Here is a 22,789-nt window from a genome sequence, read left to right on the forward strand (position 1 = left end):
CTCTAATGAGCCGTGTGATCTCGGCCAACATATGTCCCCTCTCTGAGCCTCAGTTAACCCATCTGTGGAACAGAGGAGACCAGAGGATCCCTCAGATGCCTCTTCCGGCTCCCACGTTTCCACACAGCACAGCAGGCGCTGTCATATAAGACACTTGCACAAGTGCCCGTGGGCTCCAGCAGGAGCTCCGGCCCTCAGGGCCCCATCTCTAAACTGGGAGAGCTTTCCGTATACCCAGGGGTGTTAGGAGGACTAAATGAGAAAACGCACTTAGAGTACTCGGCAGGGCCCCCGACCATGACGGGGGGGCTCGGAGAAGGTACCTAATCCTGGTGAGAGTGGTGTTTTCCCCTTTTATGGAGACAGGAAACTGAGGCATAAATATTAATGAATAAGCTGCCCAAGGTTCCACAGCTAGTAAATAGCAGAGCTGGGATGAGATTCCAGGATCGTGGGGTTTCCTTCTGCCCCTGCCCTGCTGAGGACAGCACGCAGTGACCGAGCACTGCCTGTCTTAGCGCCAAGGGAAGCGTGAGGCCAGGTCACGGTGGTCAGCCAATCTGGGCACTTTTCAAAAATGAATCCCTAGATGGAAAGTTGCGTGTGTTGATCATTTGCCAAATGTCTTAATGTCCCAAAAACCTCTAGAAAAAGGCAAGGTGAGCATGGCAGTGCCTGACAGACAGAAAGGACGTGCTGCTGGGCGCGCTGACCAGGCGGGAGGTGGCCACGTCTCCCTTGGGGGTGATGTGCTGGCAGTGACCTCTGCTTCCCCGCTGCCAGAGCAGGGGTGTCCTGCACAGGGTGCCTTTGCAGGCCCCTCAGACTGACCAAGCTGGCTCCTTCACCAGTTGGGCGATGTTCTGGGACATTGTGTCAGATGTCTGGAAGGGCTGCTGAAGCACGTGGGCCCTCTAGGCCTCATGCTACAAGGTTTCAGAGCCCTTCCTGGCTTGGCTGCCCTCATCTGCCCATGTCCCCCTTTCCCTGCTCTGCCAGCCCTGTTCCCAGCAGCCCCCAAAGAGACTGCCCTTTCCTCTTCCTGGGACCTCCTCTGCTCACCTGGCTTCTCTCGCTTTCCAAACCCACGAAGACCTGGATACCCCTTGGATACCTCTTCCTCTAGGAAGCCTTCCCTTACCCAGTGTCTCAGTGAGGCAACCTTCTCTGTGCTCCCAGGGACCCCAGGGGCAACCCTGCACTATCACTTATCACACAGGATTGGCTTTCCCTGCTGACTCATCTCTCTTTTCCAATAGGCAGTTGTGGGGGTAAGCGCCATGCCTGTGTCATTTCTGTATTCCTACCTCCCAGCCCAGGGCATGCCACTCAGGAGGAACTAAGAACAGTCTGCCAAATAAACGAATAGATGTATGTACATATGGGTGGATGGATGGGTGGATGGATGAATGATGGGTGGATGGGTGGATAGGTGATGGATGGATGGGTGATGAATAGTGATCGGTGGATGGGTGGATGGATGATGGATGGATGGGTGGATGGATGATGGATGGATGGATGGATGGATGGATGGGTGTGTGGATGGATGGATGGATGAATGGATGGATAGATTATGGATAGGTGGATGAATGTATGGATGGATGGATGAATGGGTGGATGGATGCATGGACGGATAGATGATACATGGATCGAAGAAGGTGTGGATGGATGGATGGATGGATGATAGATGGAGGGATAGATGGATGGAAGAGGGTGTGGATGGATGATGGTTGGATGAATGGGTGGTTGGATAGATGGATGGATGGATGAATGTGCGGGTTGATGGATGGATGGAAAGATGATGGATAGATGGATGCATGGATGGATGGATAGATGATGAATGGGTGGATGGATGATGGATGGATGGATGGATAGATGGATGTGTGAATGGATTGATGGATGGATGGATGGATGGATGTGTGGATGGATTGATGGATAGATGGATGGATGGATGGATGGATGGATGGATGGATGGATGGATATGTGGGTGGGTGGATGGATGGATGGATGGATGGATAGATTATGGATGGGTAGATGGATGATGGATGGATGGATGGATGGATGGATGGATGATGGATGGATGGATAGATGGATGTGTGAATGGATTGATGGATGGATAGATGGATGGATGGATGTGTGGATGGATGGATGGATGGATGGATGGATGGATGGATGGATGGATGGATATGTGGGTGGGTGGGTGGATGGATGGATGGATGGATAGATAGATTATGGATGGGTAGATGGATTGATAGATGGATGGATGGATAGATGGATGTGTGGATAGATGGATGGATGGATATGTGGGTAGGTGGTTGGATGGATGGATGGATGGATGGATGGATAGATTATGGATGGGTGGATGGATAGATGATAAATGGATGGAAGAAGGTGTGGATGGATGGTAGTTGGATGAATGGGTGGTTGGATAGATGATAGATGGATGGAAAGATGATGGATGGATGTATGGGTGGATGGATGAATGGATGGTAACTTAGTGCAGTAGTGAGCCATGCAGTGTGCAAGACCTCACAATGCTCTTCTCAATTCTAGATCCTCCTTCAGCAAGAGCTGATAGACTTGGACATGGAAGGGCTGCTCTCTCTTCTCTTTACCCCCACCCTCCACTCTGAAAGTTTGTTGCTTACCCCTGTGCTGTACTCTCCTGTGCCTCTGTGGCATTGCTAACGTACAACCATCTCCTGAAACTTTTTATCCTTTCCTTTTCCTCTTGTGTGACCCGGGCTCAGCCTTCAGAGGTGAACACACTCTCCTCCAATCCCTGAATCTCTCTAGATTGGACTCGGGTGCCCTGACCCTTCCTTCCTCCCACGCTCCCCATGTGCCAGCACTGGTGACACCATGTTCTGCTTACCAACCATCCAGTCTCCTAGCACAGGGGCAATTTCCTATACATCTTTCCACACCCAGCGCCAAGCCACCCCAACCCTGCCCGACAGGTGACAGCCCCTCTAAACATACTGAATGACACCAGTTAACTTATCTCATACCTGTCAGGGCTCAGAGATGTAAAGTGACCCGCCCAAGGTCACACAGATAGATCAAGGAGGAGCTGGGCTGGGAACCGAGGTCGTGTTTGCACCGCTGCCCACACCCCTGCCCACACCCCTGCTCTCTCGCAGGACCACGCCCCCTGGATCCCATACCTGAGTATCGTGTGCATTCTGGCCATCATAGCCTCCTTCTGCAGCGGGCCAGGTAAGAAGCGCCTCCTTCCTCACTGCCGCCACCGAGCTGGGGTGTTCTTGTTGTACAGATGGGAGCGAGGGGCAAGGCCCACCTGGGAGCGGAGGGGAAGAGAGACTTCCCTACCCATTTGAATGCAATGATGGCCTTCCTTTCCATCCCACAGATGGTAGCTAGCCGGTAACAGGCTCGCCCAGAGTGGGGTGACTGATAACGTAGAGCAGCGTCACGGCTACAATAACAGTTGCAAGAGCTCCGAGCCAGATGCGCTAGTTTGGGCTGAATGGGAGATACTCCAGTTACGGTCTGTGCCCACAGAGAAGTGACCACTTAGCGTGGAAGTGATAATAGTAATGTCCAAGATTTGCTGATCCCTGGGGATGTGCCAGATGTGGCCAAGCACTTGATGCGTGCTGACTCGTCTGGGCTCGTGGCGGCTCTAGAGGAGGCAGGGATGGGAACAACTTGCATGCAGAGAGCTTTGTTGGACTCGCCTGACTCCCAGGACCCCAGCCACCACCTCATACTGGAGCTGCCTGAGGGTGGAGTCTGGAGCGTTCTGAGCTTCCCTGTGCCCAGGACACACTTCCAGCCTCCACTCTGCCATTTCCCTACGGGACAAGTCCTCTTCTCTCCTTGGGCCTCAGTGTCCCCATCTATAAAATGGCCCTGCCTTTCCCTGGCTCTGTGTCTGTGTGCTCAGGGGCCCCCACCAGAGGCCACGCTGGGGCTGAGAAGGGCTTCAGGGCAGGTCTGACAGTTGTGCACATCCGTCTGGGGGGTGTGGCTGTGGTTCCTTGTTTTGGCTTCTATGTGGATGAAAACAACAGTGTGTTTCTATCAGAACAAATAGAACTGAATTTCTGTTGTAATGCCCGATGTTCTAAAACCTCCCACAAAAGACCACCAGAGTCGTGAGTCAAAGCCAAGCGGCAAGGGTCGTTTATTGCAGGTTCGAACCTGGACCTCTGCGCACTCGTTGCCGGTGACACACAGAGGCCCCGATCAGAGTTGGTATAGGGTTTTTATAGACAGGGACAAACAGCATAGGTGAGTGAGGGTCCTGATAGGTAAATTCTAAAGTAAGGACATTTGTGGTTTTCTGATTGGGCGTCCTTTGTCTGTTACTTGTGGTGGGAGAGAGAAAAAAAGGGGAAGGGGATAGGTGAGGAATGTGCTAAGCAAGCAGGTTTACAGAAGCGAGAGACGCCAGTTAGTTTAAGTACAACTACTCATTCCATTACATTTAGGAAGGTTTACAACCCATTCTACTACACAGCGGGTTACATTCAGGAAAGGTCTCACAATGCTCATAGCAAACAGCAAGCAAAACAGACTTCTCAGCAATTGTATTTCTTATCAAAGATCCATAATAAACAGAAAAGAGAACCTAGCTTTAAACTAAGGTAGGGCTGTTATTTGGATTGTTCCTTTCACTGTTTCTCCCTTTGTGTTGCTGCTTTTCACGGGCGTCAAGCTCCCTGTCCTGTCACGTTGGTGGACAGACAGCATCTGTCCCCTGTTCAGGACAGCAGTATGTTATAGGGAGGTGGCAGAATGGGCTGTGGAACGGCTGGCAGAGGGCACTAGGCCTGCACGTGTGTGTGCACACACCCGGGCACACACACCCTCACCACGTTGTGGCGGTGATTGGAGGCACCTTCCAGGCGGGGCAGCAAATTGACTGGAGGGCCACAAGGAGCACACATTGCAGTTAAAGCAGATTCAACGGGTAAACTTGCTCAGTCCTATGGGGTCCCCCTTTGCTCCCTGTGTGGTCAGCATTCTCACAGGAGCCCCTGCAGGGGGGCAGCCAGAGGCTCCCTGCTAGCCCTGGAAACACCGGGGCGCAGACCAGAAGGACAGTCCCTGCTCCCACGGGGCTTATAGGCTGGAATGAAACTCAGACATCAGGCCTGGGGGAGCCTCTCTCAACCTCTTAATCGAAAATCAGCATTCACATGCATACACGCACACAGGTACACGCATGTGCATACCCACGTTTCCATGCATGCACACATGTGCACATACATACACACGCAGGTGCATATGTGTACATGTTCGTGCACACACATGCAGAGCCATGTGAACACATGTGCAGTACATACACACAGGCACATACATATACACGTGTGCACACACATGCATACATGCACACGAGTACACACAGGTGCGTGTGCATGCATATGCGCACGCACGTTTACACATATGTACACGTGCACACACAACATGCACATCTACACACATGCACCACGTGTACACATGCACACAAGTACGCACATGTGCACACTCACATATGCAGGTGTGCACACACAGGACAAGTGCAGCCACTGAGGGGAAGCTTTCGGTTTCATAGTGTGATTGTAGTGTTTTTGGGTTACCTTCTTCCATAACAGCTGTTTTCCCTGCAAGAACAATGAATGTTGATGTTTTATCTCAGTGGACGTCTTCTCCCCGTCTCCTTCACAGATAGGCTAACTGGGACGATCCACAAACCTGAAGTGCATTCCTGACCCAAACTGCTAAGCTTTGTCTTGTGTTTTGTCCCAAGTCCTCACTCTTCCTACGGCAGTGTCGATTTCACTGGTTTTCTTCAAATCACAGAGCCTGCTGAGTTTCTGGCAGTTTCGACCGTAAGCTCTTCCCTCAGCATCTGGGAGTCTCCCTAAAGGGAGGTCCGTCTGCCCTCCCTAATTCCACATCAGTGTGGGCTCCTACCCTCTGCTCCCCAAGCCCCACCGTGTTCCCCAGCAGCCAGGCCTTACCCGCTAGCCACTAGTTTAGCTACGAGATTGGCCAGACTTTAGAAACTTCTCTTGAACTCACATCAACAATGTACAGCTTAAGCCCCAGGGAAATTACCCAAGGGAGGCTGCCATTTGGGTCAGGAGATCATCTTCAGTGGACAGGAAGGAGCGGATCCCAAGAGGAACCGTGCTGGGAAATTGTGGCTCAGAAATGCTGAGAGATAAAGGGCCGTGTGACTCCCCATTTGAGGCTGCCCCTCCAGGATTAAGGGAAATGGATCATCCTCCCAGGAAAGAAAGCAGGCGTTTGCCTGGGGCAGCTTCTGTGATGAGCAAATCAATTCAAGGAGGCTTGACAGGGAATTGAAATTAAGTGCAAGGCAAGACAGAAACAGGGAAGGCGGTTTCCTGCTACATATTTTATTTGTGCGCATAACCCCAAGGCAGTGGCCGAGACAGCTAATAAATGAGGCACCATAAAAGAGCTTATCTTTGAGGAAAAGGAGAGGTCTCCAAAGCACGTCAATTACAGTGTGAAAAATCTTAGCTGCTGGGGCTGTGTGCCTGGCATGAAGTTAAACTCTCTACGGCCGGTTTCGGTGCTGGTGGGGAGGACAGACACACCACCATCTACCCAGAAACACTGAGTATGGTCACTGCGCTTGGAAGGTACATTTGAGGAGCTGAATGCTCCAGAAAGCTAGAGATACCCTGATGGGGACGTACGAATGCCTGATGGGTGCGTGTGGGCAGGGAAAAAGGACTCCCCTATCTATCACATTGGTTGGATCTGGAAAGATGATGGCCCACCCGCTTGCATTAAGTGGTCCAGAGCTTCGATGGGGTCAAATCAGATGACTCAGTTCCCCTCGGAAGTTAGGAAACCATGTGCAAAACAGAATGACAAGGAAATTAATTTTCTAACCATGCAGAATTCACTGGGTAGGAGAAATGCGTGTATCTACATTAAAACAGACCTGCAAATCAAGAGAGAGATCCTGACGCCAAATCAGCGTGTGGCCCTCATTTTTGAACCTGGCTTCATGACAGTTAAATGAGAATGCCTCACGAACCCGGGTTAAACACGTAGCCGTCATTGCTCGGGACACATCCACGTCCCCACAGTGTGTTCACACAGATGGTGGGCTCTAACTGGAGGGTTGCGAGTCCCAGTCCCAATTGTTAGCAGTCCCAGTGCCAGCCGGAGACCCAGCGTCCACGCCCGGTACCACGTAGGATTTGGGAGATGCCCTTCTGAAAACTACCCTGTAAACACTTAACTATTATCTAAGCTTGAAATTAGGTCAAGGTCCAACAGGAAGGTACTGGGAGCTGGGAATTTAAAAGGACCTGGATGAGTGGCCTGTTCGCAGAGGTGTGGGCATGGCGAAGGGACTCGGCAGAAAAGGTGCAGGTGCCTCAGCAGCAGAAGTAGGGGGAGGCTGCGGCCGACCCCCCAGCCTGAGCAAGCGTGGGATAGGCGAATTTTCATTGAAATCAGTTTCTCCCTAAGAAGAGAATTAAATGCAAAGAAACAAGATTGTGTTGGGTAAAACTGAACTTTGAAGCTGCACAAACCATTGCAATACTTCAGATTTTTTGCTGCCACTCTCACCCCCGAGAACCGATTTTTACCCGAGCTGAGACCCCAGCTGAGAACGCATTTTTTTTTTTTACCAATTTTTTTTTTTTTTTTTTTTTTTTTTTTTTTACCAACTGAGAACCACTTTTTACCCCAGCTGAGAACGCATGCTGCAGACAGAGACGGGGATTCGTGAAGTCTTTTTGAGCAGTGCGTTCATCCCTGGGAGCACAAAGAGGAATAAGAAGTGTCCCGCCCAGGAGCTTGGAGGCCAGGATTAGAGGCAATTTCAGGGAAAGAAAAAGAAACTATCATGGGAGAGGGGGGGTGGGGTTGGATAGGAAGCTGAAGCCCAGAGACGTTGAGTGTTTTCCCAAAAGTCACACAGCTGATGAGCCAAGATTGCAGTTCAGGTTGTGTGACTCCAGAGCCTGGGTTCTTAAGACCTTCGGTAGAGGAAGCAAGAACTCCTGTCCCCTTTAAGGTCCTTCCAGCTGGAGTAAGAATCAAATTGACACGAGACAGATTCACAGGAGAAAATCAAATGTAATAGCGTAAGTAAGAGAAATCCCCTCAGATAGGGAAATTACAAAGACGGGCAAAATGAGAGAACAAATACCCCCAAACCTAGGGGACCGCGCGTGACCGTTTACCGCTCCAAGTCTGTAGGCCACCGTGGTAGTTTTGCTGTGCGGGCCCTCACACGTCTGCGCTTGGCTGGCGGGTTGGCTGGACGCCAGCTAACCCAGCCACACAGACCACTGGTCTGTCATTGAGAAGGGTGACCTGGCCACACGTCCGTCCCCATCCACCTGACTAGCCTGGCTTGTTCACGTGATGGGTCAAAGCTACGAGACCAGAAGTGTGCAAAACCTCGTGAGGCCCAGGCTTAGAACTCAGTGTCACTTTTGGATAAAACAGGTAACGAGGGCCAGCCCAGAACCAGGAGGTGGAGAGAGCGACTTTGCCTCTCACGGGAGAGGCTGCAAAGAACTGGGACTATTGTGCAGTCTCTCCAGAAGTTGTAGCCGTAGAATAGGCAAGAGGCGACAATTATGGACTCTCATTTTAGAGAGAAATACATATATTTCATTCATTCACCCATCTCACAAATAGTTTTTGAGTGCACACTTGGGAGCAGGCATCCTTCCAGGCCTGAAGATAGAATGCTCGCTCGCTCTCTCTCTCTCTCTCTCACACACACACACACACACACACACACACACACAGTCTGGCCCCGAGGGAGATTCTCACAAGTGAGAGAGGCCAGGGTCCCACCGGGAGGATATGGCACATGCAAGCCAGGATACGTTGAGGAGCGTTTGATAACAAGACAGATGCAATGGTCAAGGGAGATTTGGGGGAAATGTCAAAGACCTGATTATTTAGATGATGTCAACATACGACACTAACTTCCTATGTCCACCCCTCCACCCACTGGCCATGCAGGAAGCGAAACAATTTGCTGCAAGTTAATTCATCAAAAGTCAACACATCCAAGGTCACATTGCTAAAAGCCAAATCATACAGAAAAACAATTTGCTGAATGTACCTTATTTCTTTCACTGTCTGCTATGAATCTACAAAATTCTGTACAGAAAAGAATGATTTTAACAGCTTCTGTAGATTTCTGTGTTGTTCCTTATTTTGTCTGCCTAAGCGAATTTTGAAGAACTTTCCTCTTGTTTTCTTGGCTCTCTGCTGTTGCAGGTGAAGGTTATGGGGGAGCAGGAAGGCCCAGCCGAGTGACATAAAGTATATTCTCATCCAGGCCTTGCTCCCTCTCCAAATCCATTCGGTTTCAGAGATTCACGTAAAAAGTTACTGGGTTTGGATAGCAAGGAGACATCAACACATTTATCTTCCTTTATTCTGTGTTTGGGGAACAAGAGTGTGGATAGCAGAGGTTCAGATAGCCAGGGTTCCCGCCTGTCGTGCGGACTGGTTTTTCTCATTACTGTATTCTTATTCAGTAATGCGTTTTACATCTTTGGCTTTGGGTGAATTGACCTTGAGCCAACCATGTGACCTTCATCAGTCACTTCTCTGAGCCCTAATTCCCGGCCAGGACAGGAGACAACACAGAGAACCCACAGGGAGGATGTGGGGCTCAAGAGAGGCCATCTGTGGATGCTTTGGAATCTCACAGCACCTTTGTCAAAATCTGCAGTGATTTGGGCAAGGCCACATTCCTCTATGGGTCTCAATTTCCCCACCAGGGAAAGGAGGGGCTGACCCAGATAAGGAGTTCTCCGGCTGGGTGGCTACCCGTCAGAACCCCCCATCTGTGGTCAAACATAACCGTGGCACACTGTCCAGGCCACTGGGCAGGCAACAGGGATGGCATTTTTTTTTAATGTTTATTCATTTTTGAGAAAGACAGAGAGGGAGAGGGAGAGGGAGAGAGGGAGAGAGCATGAGTGGGGGAGGAGCAGAGAGAGGAGGGGGCAGAGGATCCCAAGCATGCTCTGCGCTGACCACCCAATGCGGGGCTCAAACTCACGAACCGTGAGATCATGACCTGAGCCAAAGTCAGACGCTTAACTGACTGAGCCACCCAGGGGGCCCCAGAAATGGCATTTTAACATGTTTTCTGGACGATTTCTAAGCAGCCAGTCCAGCCCAAACCACTCCTGTCTGTGGAAGCTTCCAGACTTAGTGAGCAGCTCCGTGGCTACCCAAAGACCCACACCAGTGAGCTAGCCAAACAGAGCACTGGCCGTTGATGTCTCTGGCACAGACCCTCAGGGCAGTAGTAAAAGTCACGGTGACAATGTCGATCACAGTGGCAGCGAGGGCAGTCGTGTATCTAGTGGGCATCTCAGGTTCGTGCTGAGCGTTTCACTCAGGCCAGCTCACCCAGCCCTCAGACCAGCCCCCCAGGGCAGACCGCCGCATTCCCAGTTTGCACACAAGGGGGCTGACGCTCCGAGAGGCTCTGCTGTCGTAGCTCCCAGGTGGCACCTGCTCCTGAAGTCAGTGACAAGGCAACATTTGTGCTCCTAATACTGCAGTAGGGCGAGTGGTGCACCCCCGAGCTTCATGTCTGCTCAGAACCTCAGAGTGTGACCTTATTTATTTATTAAGTTTATTTATTTATTTTAAGAGAGAGAGAGAGAGAGTGTGTGTGAGGGAGCTTGCAGGGGAGGGGCAGAGAGACAGGGAGAGAGAGAATCCCAAGCAGGCTCTGTACTATCAGCGTGGAGTCCATCGTGGGGCTCGAACCCACGGACCGTGAGATCATCACCTGAGCCGAAACCATGAGTCAGACACGTAACCAGCTGAGCCACCCAGGCCCCCAAAATGTGACCTTGTTTAAAAATAGGTCTTTGTAGATGTCATTCGTTAAGGATCTCAAGATGAAATCATCCTGGATTTACGGTGGGCCTGAAAGCTGATGACGGGTGTCCCTAGAAGATGGGAAGATTCCCACGGAGACACACAGAGGAGAAGGTGATGTGAAGACAGAGGCAGAGACTCGAGTGACATGGCTCCAGCCACGGAATCCGCAGACAGCCAGCAACACCTGAAGCTCAGAGAGCCTCAGGACAGTTCCCCCCTTGGGGCCTCCAGAGAAAACTAAACCTCCCTGCACCCAGACTCAACTCTGGCCTCCAGAACCGGGAGAGAATCCATTTCTGGGATTCTGAGCCACCAAGTCTGCGGTGATCTGTTTCAGCAGCCTTAGGAAGCTAGTGCAGCACAAAGGTGGCAGGAAACTGTTTCCTTACCCCCAGGTGGCCGTAGGAGCAGGGCCAGGGGGCTTGGAAATCAGTCTTTCACCATCTAACACTTAATGCCAAGCAGATCGACAGGTGGCGGGCTACTTGCCAGGCTGAGGTACACGTTCCGCTTATCCAGGAAGACCAAGGGGAACTTTGAACGTTGATATTTTCTTCCCGAAGTCGAGCACCTGTTCCGCGCTCGGTACTTTGCCTCGTGCACCCTGGTCCTCCCGGAACCCTGCAGAGGAGACCTCGTGTCCCCGATGAGGGCACCTGCACTCCAGAGGGCCTGCCTTGTCCACATCGCCCGGCATGCAGGAGGCCCGTCAGGACTTGAACCCACGGCTCCCCAGCTCTGAGGTCTCCTCTTTCCTCCCTCCTATTCTCCCTCCCTCGTTTTCCCGAACGCTCAGTTTCCCTGCTTATCTCCTTCCCACAGTCTCCGGCAGAGTTAATTAGCAAGCTTATCTCCTGAAACGTGAAAATGAAAGCGTGGCAATGCTCCTTAGGGTTTTCTGCCAGGCCTTCTCCAGAAGGGCTCGTCCCTCAGAAGCAGTCCACAAGCAAATGCAAATCCGGAGAAAGAATCTGGGCCCTCCAGAGTTTCAAGGCATAAGCCTGGGTTTTCAACAGAAAGGTGGGAAGTTCCGGTTCTGCAGTTCCCGACGTGAGTGACAGGTGCCCAGCTTCTGGTTCTTTCTGTGGTGTCGCCCAGCAGCCGCCTCCCTCCTCGCTGACACTTGAGCGAACCCTGGGAACCTGGCAGGGGAAGCTGACCCTTAGCTGATCCTCACAGCCCCTGGGGTGAGAGCCTGATTCGCCGTCTGAGGGGACTGTCTTCTGTGGCCGCTGTGACACAGGACCACAAACTGGAGCCTTTCAGGAACAGAAATTTATCTTCTTTTCTCACAGTTCTAGGGGGCAGAAGTTGGAAATAGAAGCGTGGGCCGGGCCGGGCTCCTCCAGAAGCCCTGCGGGAGAATCTGCTCCCTGCCCCTCTGCTGGCTTCCTGTGGCTGCTGGCTTTCCTCCCTGTGCAGCCGCAGCCCGTGATCTCTGCCCCGTCTTCATATCGCCTTCTCCTCTGGTGTCCACCTCCCCCACCTCCCGCCGCTTACAGGGGCCCATAGGATGCACTTGGGACCCACGCTGATGGAATGCAGGGTGAGGTCACTAACTGAATCATCTTGCGACCTATGACATGACTGTCACACCCCCAGGCGCTACGAGACGGAGTGAGTGGAGCACCCTGTCCCTCTCCTGTGGTTGGGGGGGGGGGTCACGACCCAACAACAGCCTTCCTCCTTCCTCTGCTCCTTCACCCACTTCTCTTTTTTTATTTTTTTAAGTTTATTCATTTATTTTGAGACAGAGAGAGAGAGAGAGAGAGAGCAGGGGAGGGGCAGAGGGAGAAGGAGCACAGAGCCCTATGTGGGGCTCGAACTCACAAACCGTGAGATTGTGATCCGAGCCAAACCCAAGACTCGGACGCTTAACCGACTGAGCCACCCAGGCGCCCCTCTCCCTCACCCATTTCTTGTCTTAAAGTGGGCGAGGGGCTCAAGAGCTGTGAGTTAACCCTGCTGCCTTCCCTGTGCGTCCTGCATGCAGAGACTCGGAAGCCGCCTTTGGTGTCTCTGCCTCTGTTGCTTCTCGCTCCGAGTCCAAGTGAAGCTTCTGTTTTGAGACCCAGCTACCCCTACAACATAGATATGAGCTAGGTGGCAGCGTGGGTGCAGGGCAAGGAACTATTGCCCCCACCCAGGAGGCTCAGAGGGCATAAAAGGGGCACGTTCAGTGTCTAGATTTTCGGGAATCGGTAGAACGCAGTTTGGGGGGACAGGTCATGGTGAGGCAGGGCTTGCTTGATTCCTGTGGCCACCGCCACAAATGACCGCTAATTTGGTGGCTGAGAACCACATCAATTTCCCCTCCTACAGTTCTGGGGTCAGAGTCTGAAATCACTTTCACTGGGCAGGGATGACTCCCTCTGACTCTGGGGGGATTTGACTTCGTGCCTTTTCCCCCTGCGAGACCACCCACATCCCTTGTCTTGTGTCCCCTCCTCATCCCTCAGAGCCACCAGCATGGCGTCTTCTCTCTCATCTCTGACCCCTGCCTCCTTTGTAAAAGGACCCTGTGATTACATTGGATGGGATAGTCCAGAATAGCCTCCCCATCTCAAGTTTCGTAACTTAATCATGCCTGCAGTGTCCCTTTTGGCATGCCAGCTAACCTGTTCACGGATTCTGGGGATTCACATGTGGACATTTTTGTGAGAGAGTTGGGGGCCGGGATGGGGCATTCGGGCAGTGATAGCATTTCCTACGGTTCAAGCACGTGAGATTGCAGGATGTATGGCAAGTGGCAGGTGGCCCAGGTGGCCAGTGGCGTTACAGGGGAGCTGGCGTTTGAGAGGGGACTCAGAGGCACGCAGGACCAGACCACACGCCACCTGTGTGCTCAGCCTGAATAGTGACTGCATTAGTCTGCTCAGCCGCCATGGCCAAGTACCGCGGACCGGGAGCTTTCAACAGAAATGTGCTGCCTCGTGGTTCTGGAGTCTGCAAGTCCAAGATCAAAGTGTCAGCAGGGCAGTTTCTTCTGAGGCCTCTCTCCTTGGCTGGTAGACGACCATCTTCTCCCTGTGTCCTCATGTGGTCATCGTGTGTGTGTGTGTGTGTGTGTGTGTGTGTGTGTGTGTGTGTCCCGATCGCCTTCTCTTACGAGGACACCAGTCATAATGGATGGGGCCCACCCAGGTGATCTCATTTTGCCTTCATCACCTCTTTAGACTCCCTGTCTCCAAATACAGTCACACCCTGAGGCCCTGGAGGTTCGAACTTCAACATATGAATTTTTCCCGGGGGTGGGGACCAGGAGGGGATGACACAATTCAGCCCTCAACAGTGGTTGAAAGTCAAAGTCTTAGAACAAGAAGCCACCACGGCTGAGGCGCTGACTCTACCGCTTACGAACGGTGTGGCCTTGGGCAGGCTGCCTAATCTCTGGCCCCATCTGAAAATTAAAGATAACAATAGTAATAGTCCCTTCTATTACAACAGTAATAGCTGGCCTTACAAAGGTTAAATCCATCTACTCATTCAAATAGTTACTGATGGAACCATGTGCCAGGCATTCCTATAGGTGCTGGGGATATAATAAAAACAAGAGACAAAAACACCTGTCACCGTGGAGCCTTTGCTATAGTGGAGGGAGACATAAAACAGTGAAAAGTCCTCTATAACGTGTGCTGAAATGCGGTAAGCGCTGTGGCGAAAATTGGAGCAGGGAAGGTGGGTGGGAAGCCCGTCTGGGGAGGTATTGAATTGGACCTGGGGTTGTCAGGGAAGGTCTCGGTGGCAAAGTGACAACTGGGCAAAGACGGGAAGGGTGCGCGGGAATGAGACATGCAGATAGCTGGAGAAAGAGCCCACCAAGCAGAGGGAACAGCTAGTGCAAAGGCCCTGGGGCAGGAACACGTCTGATCTGTTGAAAGAACAGCAAGGAGGCCAGTGAGGGCAGGGAGTGAGTGAAGAAAAAACAATTGGAGACCAGATTGAATTGATGGAGGACCGGGAAACAGCAGACCGTGGACTGCTCCATAGGCCGTTTCAAGGGCTTTGGGCTTTCTCTTTGGGAGAGATGGCAGCCTTCTGGGGATTTGGAGCTGAGGAGTGACAGCTTCTGTCACTTAAATGCACATAAAAACATTTTATGTTTTTAATGTGTGTTTAATTTTGAGAGAGAGAGAGAGCGAGCGAGCACACATGTACGAGCAGGGAAGAGGCAACAAGAGAGAGAGAGGGAGACAGGGAGAGAGAATCCCAAGCAGGTCCTTCAGAGTCAGTGCAGAGCCCAGTGTGGGGCTTGATCCCATGAACTGTGAAATCATGACCTGAACTGAAATCAAGAGCTGGACGCTTACCCACCCTGCCACCCAGGCGCCCCTTGAAGCTCCTTTTTAAAAGGATGTTCTTGGGTCGGCTTTAGCTCAAGCGGTTGCTTCGCATGTGGTTATTAAAAGGATGTTCTTGACTGCCGTGTTAAAACAGCCTGTAGGAGGCCAAGGGTAAAAGCTGGGAAACCAGTCAGGAGGTTCTTACAACCATTCAGGCAAATGGCAGTGGCCGCTTGGACCAGGGTGGCGGTGGAGGAAGTGATGAGAAATGGTGGATTCCCAACACAGCACCCTTTGTAAGTTTTCATGGGCAGAATGCTCTGGCAGGCTGGACGTGGGATATGAAAGCAAGACCAGAGCCGAGAGACCCCAAGCATGAAGCTGCTGTTAACTGAGGTGGTGAAGCGAAGTAGATTGGGGGTCAGTCTTAGACATGGTAGTGTAGACATGACCATTAGCCATCCCCGGACGGGTGAGCTGACATGTGTAAACTACAGGCCCTGTCACAGGGTGGCTTGTCCAGAATCCGATGCCGAGGTGCAGTTTGGGATGAGGGACGTTGGTGAGGGGTCCTCACCCATTGAGAGGCACGGAGAGGGCAGAGAGAGAGGTTGGGCTGTGATACAAGCCCAAGGGCAGCTCAGCCAGCCCCATGGGGAGTCTGCAGCTGAAATGGCCCATTAGATTGGGCCATGCTGTGGCCCAGGCCTTTCTACCCCTCCACCTGTAGTCGTCAGAAGTGGGCCATTCTGGGAAGGGCGTGCGCGGGGGCCAGGCAGTTCTCTGCAGCTGAGGCTGACCCTAAAGGGACTGATGGCTGGAGGCATCTGCCAAAAGCAGTCCTTTCCCGAAGCCCCGCAGGATGGCACGACTCCATGCCGATCGTGCCCACGTTCCCTCGTCTGCAAGCCCAAAATTCAAAAATCTCAGAAGAAACAATTATTTTTCAGCGGTTTGCACCAAAACCTGACCTGAGCAGACGTGAGCCTCCTTGCTGTCCTTCTTTCTGTCCCGTTTAGTGGGGCTCTAGATGGTTCTCTTCCTCCTCGGACCATGGCAGCTGTGTCTCCCACATCTTCCCCGACCTTTCTGGCTGGCCCTCCCCAGTTCAGCCCTTGGCCCGTGCACTCCTCACTGCAAACGCTGCCCCACGATGGTCTTCTCCACTAGTTGTGTCCGTGTCCACTCTTCTCGGAGCTCCCGCTCTTCCGCCGCGCTTCCCTGGCGGGAGTGGCGTGAAAGGGAAGGGAGGTGAGAGAGGAGGAGGGAACTGGAGGGAACCGTTAGGTTAGCTGTTGGATCCAAGCACAGGGGCAGAGTGTGGGAGAGTCTGACCAGGGGGCTGACGGAATGTGATTTCCGTTCCAAATGCTCACTTTGGCTGCAGTGTGGGTAACAGACTGGAGAAGGTAAGCCCCAGATGTCCTCGGAGAGCTGCTCCCAGGCGAGTCTTTCAACAGTAGTGGTCATAGTAATCGTAACACGGTAATAATAAGCAACCACTGTCACATCCATCACCCTGTGGGATCAATGCGCCCATTTTATAGGTAGGAAAAGTGGGAGTACAAGAGTAAGCCATCGGCCCCCATAACACAGCTAGTATCACAGAAAGGACTGGGGCCCCTTGCCCTGGCCACAGTTCCTTCCCACCCTCCAGAAATGGCTGGCTGGAGGGAGAGAGGTCCCAGGCCAGGCACTCGGCCCTGCTTCAGGTCTCTGCATTATGTCCTTTAATTCAGGAGCCACATGTTTTGAAATACTGTGTTTGCCTGGATGGCACATCATGGGCCGTGGGGCCAGATTCCTGCAAACCAGGGTTCCTGCAGGCATCTTGAGCTGTCTCACCAATCTGGGGGAGGGGGGGTGGATCTTTAAACACCTCCAAACACGGATCCAGCTCCCCCTCATTTCCTTCTTTTATGTTCTGGAAAAAAGAGTAGGAAACTCACCCGTGCCACATGGCACTGAGAGAGAGGCATGGGCTTGGGGTCCGATCAGGCCGCCCCCTCACTCCTTGTGACACTTAGCTTCCCTGAGCCATATTGGCTCGTCTGCAAAGTGAGGCTACCAGCCTCCCCTTGTTTAGTGACAGTCACACTGCCTGGCTCACAGAAGGTGCTGGGTGACTTTTAATTTCCTTTCTTGCCTCCCCCTGCCCTTTATGAAGTCATATTTAAATGTATTCTGTAACAACACAAACTATAAATTCAGAGTTCTAGAAAAAAATGATGAGTGGTCTGATAGAAATTTGGATTTTCACAAGTTCACCTCCAAGATGGTGAACACACGGTAATTTAATGATGCCCTTACCTGACTTTCTGGAGAAACTTCTAGAACTTCAGCCTCCGCACCGCCGGCATTGGGGCTGGATACTCCTTTGTGGTGCAGGCCGTCCTGGGCATCGTGCCCCGTTGAGCCACAACCCTGGGCTCTACCCCCCAGCCACCAGTAACATCTCCTTTTACACCAAAAATGTCTCCAGACGTCACCACATGCCCCTGGGGGCAGAGTCACCCCTAGTTTAGAACCACTGTCCTTAGCTGGTGTTTTGGAATAAATACAGGCTCCAGACTCGAACCAACCTGGCTTTTCCACCTGTTGCTGTGTGATGTGGGGCGAGTCTGCCTCTGTGTGTGTGTGTGTGTGTGTGTGTGTGTGTGTGTGTCCTCACTTCTCTACTTCTTTCCTTATATCTAAATAATGACCTTTTACTCAGTGGCCGCTGTGTATCATGCATTAACTCCTGTGATTCCCACCAAAAGCCTATGTGATTATTTTTTTTTTTCAATGTTTTTATTTATTTTTGGGACAGAGAGAGACAGAGCATGAACGGGGGAGGGGCAGAGAGAGAGGGAGACACAGAATCGGAAACAGGCTCCAGGCTCTGAGCCATCAGCCCAGAGCCCGACGCGGGGCTCGAACTCCCGGACCGCGAGATCGTGACCTGGCTGAAGTCGGACACTTAACCGACTGCGCCACCCAGGCGCCCCAAGCCTATGTGATTATTATCCATTTTACAGATGAAGATACTGAGGCACAGAGAGAAGATGCTCATACAGGGTCACACTGCCAATGCCAGGCAAGCTTGTTTTCAAGTCGGAGCATTTCAGTGCCACACCCTGTGCTCTACACCTGTGAAATCACCTGCCTGGCACACCTAGAACCTGGCCAGGCACATAGTAAATGCTCAGCAAACACTAGTTCCCCTTCTCAAAAAACAGTTTTAATCAAGAAGATTCTTAGGGTCAGGGTGTCTGGCTCAGTCGGTTGAGCATCTGACTTAGGCTCAGGTCATGATCTCACGGTTTGTGGGTTCGAGCCATGTCAAGTGTGCTGACAGCACAGAGCCCACTTCAGATCCTTTGTCCCCCTTTTTCTGAACCTCCCCCACTCATGCTCATTTTCTCTTGCTCTCTCTCAAAAATGAATAAACAGTTTTAGGGGGCACGCGGGTGGTTCAGTCGGTTAAGTGTCCGACTTCGGCTCAGGTCATGGTCTCATAGTTTGTGGTTTCCAGCCTCACATTGGGCTCTGTGCTGGCAGCTCAGAGCCTGGAATCTGCTTCGGATTCTGTGTCTCCCTCTCTCTCTGACCCTCCCCCCCCTTGCACACTCTCTTTCTCTCTCTCTGTCTCTCCCAAAAATAAATAAACGTTAAAAAAATTTTTTTAATAAAAAAAGAAGATTCTTAAGGTCCCACATTCCAAGGTTGCATCTCAAAGTGTTTGTATTAAAATAGGAAAGGAGCTTAAAATCTACTCGTGACCTTCTCTTGTGCCAGGATACCACACCTGGAGGGGTTTGACTCCGTAAGTGGGGGTGAGGGGGGATGCTACGACAGCGGGGGACGAATCACGTGCTCTTGCTCATGTGTTCAGAAGAGGCAGGAGCAGGGTCTTCAAACCCATCCCTTGGCTTCAAGCCAAGACCTTTCTGGGCACTTTGTCTGTATGGATGCATCATGTTTTGAATCTGTATCGGGTTCCTATTACTGTTGTAACAAGTTATCACAAACTCAGTGGGTTAAATCAGCACATATATTATCTTACCGTTCTGAGCTCAATTGTCTAAATGGGTCGGCAGGGCTATGTTCTTTCCTGAAGGTTCCAGGGAGGAATTCATCCCTTGGCTTCTAGAGGCTTCTAGAGGCTTCTACACTGCTTCCCGCGTGGTGCCTCCTCCATCTTCAAGCTTCTGCTTCTGTAGTAACATCTCTTTTTCAGACTCTGACCTTCCTGCCTTTCTCTTTTGAGGATCCTTAAAAGGATCATCCACCTGGATAATCCAGGATCTTTCCCATCCTAAAATCCTTCATTTAATCCCACCCGCAAAGCCCCTTTGCCCTGTAAGGTGACACATGTACAGGTTCTGGGGATTGGGGCGTGGGATCCTCTGGAGGGAATTAATCTGCTCTGGCGTCCTTCGTGCTCTAAGTTTGCATGAGGGGAAATAAAAACCGAGAATATGGAAGGCCATTTCCTCTGTTTCCTCTATTTCATGCCTCCCGTGGGCAGCTCGATGCAGTTGAGACCCTCTGGGCTTCCCGCCCACCCAGCCTGGGGCCTGACGGCCAGAACCCCCCTTTGCACCTGTGTGACCTTAGGCACGTTAGCTCGGCATTCTGAGCTGCCTCCTGTCTAACAGGTTGATGCACACCTTGCCGATTGGCGTAAGTTCAAAAAAAAAAAAATCTCTGTTAAGTGGCTAATCAGGTCCCAGCTCCTGGAAAGCAGTCGAGAAATAGGGGCTGCTGTAAGGATTCCCTTAGCGGGTCAGCTTCATGCTGAAGAAGGCTCACTGTGGACCTGCCTGTGAGCAGAAGCCCTGCTTTGGGCAGGTCCCCTGGGACTCTGCAATTCCAGAAACCACGCTTGGGAGACTTGAACAACTTCCCTAACTCAAACAAGCCTTTGGCGAGAGAGCTGGCTCTGAGAGAACATCAAACCCAGTGTTTGGGGGGCTGTTTTCCTAAGGCAGTGACAGCCTCTAATGGGAAGTCTTACCTGCTGCTGAGTCTCATTTATCAGACCTTGTCAGTGCACTGCCTTGCCCTGGGGTTCTCCCTCTGTGCACCCAACTTCTTTATTTAAATACAATATGGAGAAAATAGAAAACCAAGCTTGTTAGAATTATGCCTGAAAAGGGCCCACGGGGGCTCTCTTTATGAGGAGAATAATACATGCTTTAGTGCATGGATTTTCTCTGTGTGGGCTCTTTACAGGATTTTTTTTTTCTCTTTCACTTATTCTCAGTTACGTCCCAAATGAATTCATTCGACAGAAGATTTTGAACACATGCTAGGTGCCAGGTACTGCACTCTGTGCTGAGGATGCAGGACTAGAGTCAGAGACGTTTTCTTTTCATCTAGAGTTCATACTCTAATTAAGAAGACAGACACTCAAACTGATAATTATAGATCAACCTGGGAAATGCAAATTTAGTGAGATTGACTGTCAAGTCTAAAAGGGATGAATTGGAAAGATAAGGTGGATTAGGTAAGCGCATTCCTTAGTTTAAAAGTATTTACTGGGGAGCCTGGGTGGCTCAGTTTGTTAAGCATCCAAGCATTCCGGCTTAGGTCATGATCTCCTGGTTCATGAGTTCGAGCCCCGTGTCAGGCTCTGCAATGACAGTACAGAACCTGCTTTGGACTCTGCCTCCCTCTCTCTCTGCCCTCCCCTGCTCTCTCTCTCTCTCTCTCTAAAACAAATAAATAAATATTTTTTTTAAAAAAAGTATTTACCAAGCACTTCTTATATTGATCCAGGCACCGGGGAATGACACAGGGATGTGGTCTTTGTTCTTGGACCTTATGTCTCATGGGGATGGAGGAGAGGTCTTTTTCAGACCCCAAGCTGCCCCACCACCAATGCGTAGTTATAGAACCTTGGCCATTAAACTAATAAATACTTTAAAATTAGTGACCAATGCTAAGAAGGAATAAATAGAGTAAGGGGCTAGAGTCCTAGAAGGAACGGCAGCTTTACTGAGGGTGAATGGGAAGGTCCTCTGTGAGAAGCTAGCACTGGCGGCAAGACTCGGATGCTAAGAAGGAAGCAGCCCTCTGAGGATCTAGGATGTGCAAAGGTCCTGAGGCAGGAACTTGCTTGAATGGGTCAAGGAAAGCTGAAGTGTTGTTAGCAAGGGAAGGAGATGAAGTTAGAGGGATAGCAGGGGCCCCATGATGGAGGATCTCACCACTACGCTAAGGAGCTGGGATTTTTTTCTTTTCTTTTTTCTTTTTTTATTTCAGCATAGTTGACATACAGTATCATATTAGTTTCAGGTGTACAACATAATGATTCAACAATCCTGTCCTTTACTCAGTGCTCCTCAAGATAAATGTACTCTTAATCCCCTTCACCTGTTTCCCCACCCACCTGCCCTCTGGCAGCCACCAATTTGTTCTCTGTATTTTTTTAATTTTTTTTTAATGTTTATTTATTTTTGAGACAGAGACAGAGCATGAACGGGGGAGGGGCAGAGAGAGAGAGGGAGACACAGAGTTGGAAGCAGGCTCCAGGCTCTGAGCCATCAGCCCAGAGCCCGACGCGGGGCTCGAACTCATGGACCGCAAGATCATGACCTGAGCTGAAGTCAGATGCTTAACCGACTGAGCCACCCAGGCGCCCCTGTCCTCTGTATTTTAAGGTCTGTCTTTTAGACATGTGAGACATGTCTCTTTTGTATTTTGTTTGTTCATTTTGTTTCTTAAATTCCACATAGAGTGAAATCATATGGTGTTTGTCTTTCTTTGACTTGTTTTATGTAGCATTATACTCTCTACCTCTGTCCATGTCATTGCAAATGGCAAGACTACATTCTTTTTATGGCTGAGTAATATGCCAGCATTCAGATACACACACATACACACACATACACACACGCACACACACACCCCATATCTTCTCTATCCAGTCATCTGTCAGTGGACACTTGAGCTGCTTCCGTATCTTGGCTGTTGTAATAATGCTGCAAAGCACAGAGGTGCATATATCTTTTTGAATTAGTGTCTTGTTTTCTTTTTGAGAAAGAGACAGAGCCAGTGGGGGAGAGGCAGGGGGGAGGGGGGGAGACACAGAATCCGAAGCGGGCTCCAGGCTCTGAGCTGTCAGCACAAAGCCTGATGTGGGGCTTGAACCCACGAGCTGTGAGATCATGACCTGAGCCGAAGTTGGATGCTTAACCGACTGAGCCACCCAGGCGCCCCTAATTAGTGTCTTGTTTTCTTTGGGTAAATGCCCAGTAGTGCAGTTACCAGGTCATATGGTAGTTCTCTTTTTAGTTTTTTGAGGATCCTCCATATTGTTTTCCGCAGTGGCTGGACCAATTCACATCACCAACAGTGCACAAGGGTTCCTTTTTCTCCACATCCTCACCAACACTTGTCATTTCTCGTCTTCTTGATACGAGTCAACCTGACAGGTGCAAGGCAGTCTCTCATTGTGGTTTTGATTTGCATTTCCTTGATGATGAGTGATGCTGAGCATCTTTTCATGTGTCTGTTGGCCAACTGTAGGTCTTTCTTAGAGAAATGTCTGTTCATGTCTTTTGCCCATTTTTAAATTAGATTGCTTTTTTTTGGTGTTGAATTGTATAAGTCATTGCTATATTTTGGATATTAACTCC

The 22,789-nt window shown here is 50.9% G+C and overlaps 1 protein-coding gene across 4 annotated transcripts in view; it reads left to right on the plus strand.

The window, feature by feature from the left end:
• The window catches only part of SLC2A9 (solute carrier family 2 member 9), a 251,137-nt gene that overhangs the window by 193,194 nt on the left and 35,154 nt on the right, over positions 1–22,789 (plus strand). For all 4 annotated transcript variants that reach the window (XM_045474551.1, XM_045474553.1, XM_045474552.1 and 1 more), the window contains one exon: positions 3,144–3,219. In XM_045474551.1, coding sequence (XP_045330507.1) covers positions 3,144–3,219 — 76 coding nt within the window. The remainder of the gene's footprint in view (positions 1–3,143; positions 3,220–22,789) is intronic.

Source organism: Leopardus geoffroyi, chromosome B1 (genome assembly GCF_018350155.1).
Source record: "Leopardus geoffroyi isolate Oge1 chromosome B1, O.geoffroyi_Oge1_pat1.0, whole genome shotgun sequence".
In the NCBI taxonomy this organism is placed as follows: domain Eukaryota; kingdom Metazoa; phylum Chordata; class Mammalia; order Carnivora; family Felidae; genus Leopardus; species Leopardus geoffroyi.